This window comes from Melampsora larici-populina (genome assembly GCF_000204055.1).
Source record: "Melampsora larici-populina 98AG31 unplaced genomic scaffold MELLAscaffold_63, whole genome shotgun sequence".
NCBI classification, from domain to species: domain Eukaryota; kingdom Fungi; phylum Basidiomycota; class Pucciniomycetes; order Pucciniales; family Melampsoraceae; genus Melampsora; species Melampsora laricis-populina.
The window spans coordinates 32201-40733 of NW_006768827.1; the positions used below are offsets into that span (position 1 = coordinate 32201).

Genomic DNA, 8533 nt, shown 5'->3' on the forward strand with positions numbered 1-8533 from the left:
ATGTTTAAAATTGACACAGGAGGCAATGAAGCATAACTTCGACAGGACGGTACAAGACACACCAAACTGGAACGTCAGGGATCAAGTATGGCTGAACTCACGAAACATTACAACTACAAGACCCACACCAAAACTGGACTATCAATGGCTAGGTCCCTTTAGTATCAAAGAAAAGATTTCCACTTCAACGTATAAGCTGAACCTGCCTTTGTCTATGAAGGGAATACATCCTGTATTCCATGTGTCAGTATTACAAAAGCACCAGATTGACACGATCAGCGACAGAAGACAGAAAGAACCATCACCAATCCAAATACAAGACTTGAACAAATGGGAAGTCTCAAGCATCTTAGTCTGCCGCACACAACACAACAAGAAGGAATACCTTGTGAGTTGGAAGGGGTACAGCGCCGAGCATAACTTGTGGGAGCCAGTAGCGAACCTCAAGAATTGTCAAGAACTAGTGAAGGAATTCAACAATCTATTTCCACATGCGTCAAAAAGGTACAGAAAAAGGAGAAGAATGTCAGAGGGTAAGCTTTTTCCCAATGGGTGTTTTAATGCTACCCGCGGAGGAATGCAGAACTTGCAAGAGGAAGTTTGGGCATTAAAGGGGGGATAATGTTATGAATGCTTACACATGGAACTTGTGTAAGAGAAACTTGACAGTTGGCGCACATGTCACAGGATTAGGGATCATCTAGACTCATACACACCCTTGTATCAGAGATTTTCTCTTCATCTGACAATCTCAATAAGACCCTGGCAGCACCTTTACTCCTGTGCCCAAGAACCCTGAGATCCCACCTTAACAATGAATTCCAGTTAAAAAAACAAAGGCTTTACTACATTGAGAAAGCTTTTAATGAGTCTGAATACACATAATGATCTTGTAAAAGATTTAATGATTTAACACTAGGAAATAAAAATCCAAACTTCAATTTTTAATTTGTATCACTTGATCCTAAAAGTCCTCCAATGATTGGTCTTTTGATGTTGATTTTCTTAAATATTGACCTCTACATAGCTATATGAATCTAGACATCTTTCATTTTCATCTGAATGGTTTGGAGTCAAGTTCAAGATGGTTGATTGACCCATTTCAATTGAAGACATCAATTGGTGTCGAACGTTCTTGAGTTGATTCATGCAACTGTAAGGCTTGGAATTCATCGTGTGTGAGTGGTGAAAAGGAGATATTGGTTGTTGACTTTGGTGTTGGAGGTCTGGTTGAGTTTTGTTTTTGGAGTTGAGTTGCCTGAACAAGTCGTGATGTGTGATACCGCATGTGTTAGCCAATTGGTAAATTTACCAATTTGCTAACGCAAAATGACCAAAAATTAACTACCGCGGGGCTAATTTTTCACCGGTGTGGAAAAGACCCCGTGTCTGCGGTAAATTTAACCTTACTGCACCCGACTTAGAGCATCCGCACTCGTTTGCGGTTGTTAACTTGGTCAAGTGCGGTAACAAACACCACATTGAGTAAAAAGTTACTTGACTCAAGCAAATTTCGCACTCATTTGCATTAGCCGCGCTGTAAATTTTATAACTTTACAGATAACGCATGTGCTCCACACCGGTCATGCAGTAAGGTAAGGTTTTGATTTTTTGAGTACAAATCACCTGCTTTCATCGCAAGTTTTCATATGATAAAGCACCGTCCTCTTCTTTGCACTGGAGGACCTTAAATTCTTTCAAACTCTCCGTCTACACATGAGGATCCAATATCATCTTCTTCATCTACTTGATCAATAGATCTTGATTTAAAAAGACAAAGTCAACATGACTTTGACTTTGTTCAGCTACTCAATACATGAATTCCAGTTAAAAAACAAAGGCTTTACTACGTTGAGAAAGCTTTTAATGAGTGTGAATACACATAATGATTTTGTAAAAGAGTTGGAGCTTTAAAACTAGGAAATAACAATGAACAATCTTGTAAACAGATCTAAACTTTTTTCAATTTTTGATTTGTATCACTTGATCTTAAAAGTCCTCCAATGATTAGTCTTTTAATGTTAATTTTCTCATATATTGACCTCTACATAGCTATATGAATCTTGATATTCTTCATTTTCATCCGAATGGTTTGAAGTCGAGTTGAAGATATTTGATTGACCTATTTTAATTGAAAAAGGACAGAAAAATTAACAATGGAAAAGACATTGATCAGTGTTGAACATTCTTGAGTTGATTCATGTGACTGACTTTGTAGGGTGTGAGAGGTGAAAAGGAGGTGATGGTTGTTGACTTGGGTGTTGGAGGTCGGGTTGAGTTTTGTCTTTGGAGTTGAATTGCCGTGAATGAGTCGTGATGTGTGATACCGCATGCGACGCAAAACGATCAAAAATTAAGTACCGCAGGGCTAATTTTCCACCAGTGTGGAAAATACCCTGCGGTTGCGGTAAATTTAACCTTACCGCACCCGAGTTACCGCACGAGTGCAGATGCCATTACCACACAAGTGCGGATGCCATTACCGCACAAGTGCGGATGCTCTTAGGTTAGCCCTTGACTCGACTACTGGTCAAAGGATACAGGGTTCCGCAGTGAGGGCAGACCAGCAAACTTAACCAACGTCCTCTCGTTTTCCCGCTGTACAGGCCAGCCCAAACGAGGGACTTACTCGTAATGTCTGGAATTTGGCGTGAGATCTGTCGGGGTTTTTTGCAAAAAACTATGACTCTCACTGCTCAACAAACATCACAATGATCTTGTTTTGAGCTCATAATAAACATCACGCGCTGCTTCGCAGCGCCTCACCTTCCGCTCTCCGTTTTTGAATATCTCAAAAGAGGCAAAAGTTATCTCGAAAAAGCCAATTTGGGTCAACCCCGGGGCTACAGACAACTGCGGCGTCCAAATCTTGCAAATCAGGGGCAAAACCCATTATATACTGGCAAAACTACCAATACGCAACAGACAAACTGTTGTTTGGATTAGAACTATGAGTGGTATCACCACCGACCAAGTCCTCGATGTCCACCAGGCCCTTGCAGAAGGCCCACATACGCATATACAACCATGTTACGAAGGAGTCAAAGCACTGCCGGTGCTTCCATGCTAGCGCAGGCTCGTGAGACTCGCAGACAAAGGTCCCTCACCACACGCCCCAAACTTCAACATCATTTCGTCAACACTAGCGAGGCCAAACAGGCTGAAGAGGCCGGCAAGCAGTTTGAGCAGATGCACGGTTACCCTGCGAGAACGGAGCAAATCCAGTCCGTGGTGGATTTACTCAATGAATGCACAACATTCTTATTGGCCGGAACCGGATTTGGGAAGAGTTGTGTCCCTGGAATGTTCTATCACGTGCACGATCCCACTTCGTCACCCATCATCCTCTGCATCAACCCGTTGGACACACTTGGAGATGATCAGGTTAGTAGTGTCACTCACGGCACTTTCGCTTACTGAGGTTGTGAACGGTGACTGATCAAATGGGTCTCTGAACGATCAGGTGGCTGAGAAAGCCTTAGTTGGACTGGGAGCCATCAATTTGACCGGACCAAACTGTACGCAAGAGGCATGTGAGGCCATTTTGCAGGGCAAACACCCCTTTGTCTACATGGTAAACTGTCTCCTTATGTTTCTCCTGATGATTCACCAACGGAAAGGCAACCTTCAGACTCTGATCATTGATTGCACACACGCGGGTTTTGTTTGTTTGCAGAGTCCCGAGGTTGCAGGCGAAGTGCCTTGTCGCTGAAGAAGCCAAAGTTCTCGCCCTCCAGGCCAAAGCCCACGCTCAATCGGCCGTGGCCGCTAAGCGAGCAAGTGCCAAAGAAGCCTTGGCAGGACTTAGGAACAACACTGAGACAGCTAATCTATCCGTAGCTGATAGCGCAAGATAGCGTAGCTAGAAACATGCCGCAAAGCTACAGCTAGCAGGAATCAGCATGAATGAATCCCAGCTAACCTACGCAGAGTCCCAGAAAATCTCCAGCTAACCAAATTTTGGCCCTGTAGCGTAGCGTCAAGGCACAAAACTCAGCTACAGTAGCTTGTAGCGTAGCGTAACTTGACAAGTTACACTATCATAAAGGTCAGATCTGTGTTAACTGCATACAGTTACGCTACATACAAAATGCATGGTAGCGTGTTGTAGCGTAGCTGTCTCAGCGTTGTTAGGAAGCCACCTCTCAAACGTGCCAAACCCAAAGACACAATCGACCCACCGGGGAGCCCAGCACCATCTGGATCTCAAACCAAAGTGAACAGAGACCTACCGCGGAGCACAACACCATCTGGATCTCCAGTCGAACAGATAAGTCTCATGCTACCCCCCGGTAACAAACGTAACGCGGAAGAACGCAGTGACTGCCAAGAATCGCAAAGGCGCAAAATAATCTAGGTAAGATTTTATGCTTTGCATTGCGCTTAGTGTATACCCTTCCGGTCATGTAGACCGGTGCTGATGATTTGGCATTCCTACTCCTCACCAGGGTCCTCTTGATTCTCCCACGACGAGAGTACATTTGACGCGCCCCAGCGGAAGCGTGATGACTGATTCGCCATCTTGTCAGCATTGATCAACTTTGACATGTGGCACCGACCGTCGCGCCATACATTGGGAACCTCCGCGGTGGCGGTGGAGGACGGATTTGTGTTGGCAAGATGTGCTTCAGCATAACTCATGAATGCATTCATGGAGGCGTCACTGATTGGATTCATATTTGGCTGATAAATAATCTTTTGTCCGGAGAGAGCTTTTAAGAGCTGCATCAATTTGCGTAGCTTTTTTTTTAAATGTCAGTGTGGTGCTAAGCTTTTGCAATTTATTTTTTGGCTTTTTGAATCAAACATACCAATGGGATGTTATTTGAGAACCGATGTGTCAGCCGTTGGATATCCGTTCCGTGACCCTGTGATGAGAAAGGTGAATTGGCAATCCAATGAGGTTTTGGCTATCGCTCAATAGATTGCACCCGAGCATGACAAAATTCACTCACTGTGTTATTGTACATGTGTTTCAACCAGAATATGTGCACCTCAAGGTATTCATCGATAGCCATCCAGTGACCCTCACGCTCGTTGGATGGGATCAACAGTGAGTGTTTGATCGCATGGGCCAGACTCTTAGGTAAGTCCACTTCCAATAGCATCACAATCCTGGGAATGTGTCAAGCATAATGAGATAGGCCTGTCAGCCCTTGCGCCATCACTGACCACCGCTTCCACATCGCAATTAGGCGGCCTATGTCACCCTGTTGAGTGGCGTCATGAGATTCCACAACAGTGGCAAAATCTCGCAATCGCATGATGAGATTGTATCAAGTATGATCTCCGTTGGTCCTCGCGGAAGCAAGTGCCGAACGGTCAAAGTATTGGTTCCAAACGGAGTCGAATAGCGTCTCAATGCCTGCTTCGGTGGTAAGATCAACATCTTCCAAGCCCTCGATCACTTTTCTGGAATAGGTTTTGGCAATATGCCTAAGTTAAGTATTGGGTGATGTTATAAGATATGGCATTGTTATATAACTCACTTCATGATGAATGACAGCGTCGCTTTATGCACAATCTGAATCAAACGCATGATGCTGTTGAAATCTTGCGATTCAACCGGCTTTTTGTACTCTAAGTCCAACGCGAAAGAAGATCGCCACACCCCTGAATCTTCTCTATTTTCTGTATTACCCCAATGATGACCCCATATCGCTTTGGCAAAGTTCCATGTGATATGGACTCCGCCGAATATGGAACTCACCCAATCAATTCCCTCTAGCGCTTTCACCGGCGGGAATCGCTTCACCCGGAGGCTCTCAAGGAGTTGGTTCGACCCGACATCTCCACCGGCAATGAGAACCCTCTTGGCATACTTCTCCTTGTCCATGCCAATTTGGCCCATTACCGCGTCAAGGACTCGTGAAACGCCATCGGCCGAGGAGTCCGGCGCATCCATCATGCGCAGTAAATGGATATTGGGCTGATGCATTTCGATTTGATTGATGGGTGGCGGTTTGGTTTTGAGGCATGGCAGTTTGGCACTGCTCAATCCTGCAGGTAAGATATGAGTTGCACTTTCTTGGAGAGCTTTGGCGAGTTGGGATTTGATCACTAATTGCCAATGTTCCATATCCGTTGGCGTAGGAGCAAACAAACCGATATCAACAGGTTGTCAATCAGCCGTTGCCATCGATTCGAGAAACATAGCGATGCCCGCGGCCTCCTCAGTAACATAGCGATGCCCGCGGCCTCCTCAGTGCAACTCGCTTGCAGACATGACCGGATGACATTGTAAAAACCCCAAGTGCCATGAAATAACCGAGAGGATGTGTTGATACGAGTGTTATGGATGCGGAGGTGTATGTCAATATTGTCAAAACATAAGAGCGGCATGATCGTGTGGTTCACTTTGAACAGATCCATCATGTGTTCCTCTTGTAACGCGCGCAGGTGCTCCATTGCTTGCAGAATACTAGTACGAGAGGTGGTCAAACCCAAAGAGTGGAGCCAATCATTGACACAACATGATACACCAGCGGCCAGAGTCATGAGTCCATTGGCGAGCGGAATGGAATTGTGGCGCCGATTGCAAGCAACGGCAATCATGGAACATATCATCGTTGGAAGCTACCACTGGTACGGTCGCCATGAGGCACACAAGGTTAGACATCAATACATCGCCCTCAATATAGGATAACTCACTTTTTCGAGCTTGTGCGCGGCTACGTCTGCCGGTGTGGATTGCACAAATACCAGGTTTTCTAGCGACAGAATCGTGGCCTCATCGGGAAGACCATCGATGGAGACTTCGTCTGTTGGAGCGGTCTGATCTGGGGTCACAGTGCCCTGGCCGTCCTTGTCGTCGTCATCATCTGGGGCCGATTTCTTTGTTTTCAAAGCCAGAGAGAGTTTGCTATGGATCAGGCTGTGAAGGAATTTCATCCCGGTTTTGACTTGGTGCGCTCGCAGGCCTTCTGACCCCTCGCTGAAGGAGTCCGCCGGAATTTGGTTTGAGCTAGTATATGACCCCGCTGGGAAATACCCTTGCTGCATGTCCTGATCGTTCACTATTGCTGACGCCTTGCATGCCCAAAAAAATGGTTTGATATTTGGGTTTAGGTTAGGTGTTTGCAGCGCAAAACTCTCAATCAAAGAACGCCTCACCTGCTCCAAGATGATGGCTTCCCAACTGTCCTTACCTGATGCACAAGAGGTTGTCAGTTTAGCAAAGTGTTTCACTATGGACCGAGTTCCCTTGGTACCCAAACCGGCCTTCATTACGCGGCGCCGGTTAACAAGCTCTTTATCGGTGGAGGACAAGAAAGTGAGCATAAACTCTTTTGGAGAAAATCCCGCACTGGTCATCAAATCACAAATTTTCAATGTGGTTATGACCATCTTTGGGGTGTGTACGCTGGGTGCAGTCGAGCTTGGTGGAGTCATTGTAGTCATTGGAGCTGACGGCATGAGATGATAATAAAATGAAATGTATGTTATGCAAATGTCAAGTTGGAAGATACATTCTTATGTTACGATGACAAACTTGTGCTGTTAACGTCAGCACATTTGTATCAACCTCATTGCGACCCTACACCAGAGGTTTCAACCTTATGGTTCAATCCCAGTGTCATGATGGGGAATCATGTCACACACAATAACGTAGGCTATGAGGTGCCCACGCTTCTTTGAGTTTCATCCTAACAAATCCATCCTAGGATATATTCGAGTCGATTTTTTTTATGAGTTTCATCCAGACAAAGGAATCCCGTTAACTCCTGGGATTTATTTGTTAGCATGAAACTCACACAAGCAGCATGCTAAGCATCATGTTTTCCGCTAGTGAGACAGTAGCACTTCCGGACGCACGCATGGGCAGTGGGTCTAGTCATCTCTTGAATCACGCCTGCCTAGCCTTAAAGGGCTATCTTCGGCTGGTCCTCGCGGTTGATTAGGCATCATATCTATCTACCCCTCATCGAACAACATGGACCCTCCTCTTGTGGTACCAGCGCAATCGGAATGTGCACTATCAGGTCCACCTGACCTCGATGCAACAGTCACTGCCACCTCGCAATCTGAGTTTTTCTATGATAGCGAAGTCGGGCCAACCAAAACCGCTCTAGGGACATCGCCTTCGGAATATGTGTCTGATTCCCAGCCGGAATCACACCCTGTGGAATCGGAATCGCCAGAATCTGATGCTTCAGATTACATTTCAGATGTTGTCATTCCGGCGAGTGAACTGGAGCGTGAGGATCACATTGCCAACATCACCGACGCAATTATTGCTGAGGGAATGTCACTCCGGGAATTTATAATGGCGGTGAGGCCATCGGCCTCCACCCTTTTCAGCCATAGCCCTCAACTGTGGCAAAGCATGGTCGTCCATAGGACACTGAACATCATCGACTTCATTCACTACAAGAAATATAATATTTTCTGGGCAGAAAATTAAATTATTGATACACAAAAATATTGAGAGGCCAGGCAAAGGGCAAAAAATAAATAAAAATATGCATCTTGTTCCCTGCGTTGAGAACTTCACTCTCCATATTTTTCCGTATTTTTACAGTCCATATGATAA

The 8533-nt window shown here is 45.4% G+C and overlaps 3 protein-coding genes across 3 annotated transcripts in view; 2 read left to right on the forward strand and 1 right to left on the reverse strand.

The window, feature by feature from the left end:
- Positions 1-3027: 3027 nt before the first annotated feature.
- MELLADRAFT_68146 (uncharacterized protein) lies at positions 3028-3420 on the forward strand (the record flags this gene model as incomplete). The annotated part of the gene is made up of 1 exon (XM_007416676.1): positions 3028-3420. One exon carries the CDS (start codon positions 3028-3030, stop codon positions 3418-3420), a length of 393 nt encoding a protein of 130 aa, XP_007416738.1.
- A 1856-nt stretch (positions 3421-5276) lies between these two features.
- MELLADRAFT_112211 (uncharacterized protein) lies at positions 5277-7392 on the reverse strand (the record flags this gene model as incomplete). Its single annotated transcript, XM_007416668.1, has 6 exons — positions 5277-5436; positions 5490-5524; positions 5711-6060; positions 6358-6421; positions 6652-7029; positions 7114-7392. The coding sequence occupies 6 exons, from the start codon at positions 7390-7392 to the stop codon at positions 5277-5279; spliced, it is 1266 nt and encodes a 421-aa protein (XP_007416730.1).
- A 541-nt stretch (positions 7393-7933) lies between these two features.
- Positions 7934-8533, forward strand: part of MELLADRAFT_112212 (uncharacterized protein) — a gene marked incomplete at both ends in the record, with an annotated part of 1715 nt that continues 1115 nt past the window's right edge. Inside the window, one exon of the mRNA XM_007416713.1 lies at positions 7934-8272. Within this exon, the coding sequence (XP_007416775.1) occupies positions 7934-8272 (339 nt within the window). The remainder of the gene's footprint in view (positions 8273-8533) is intronic.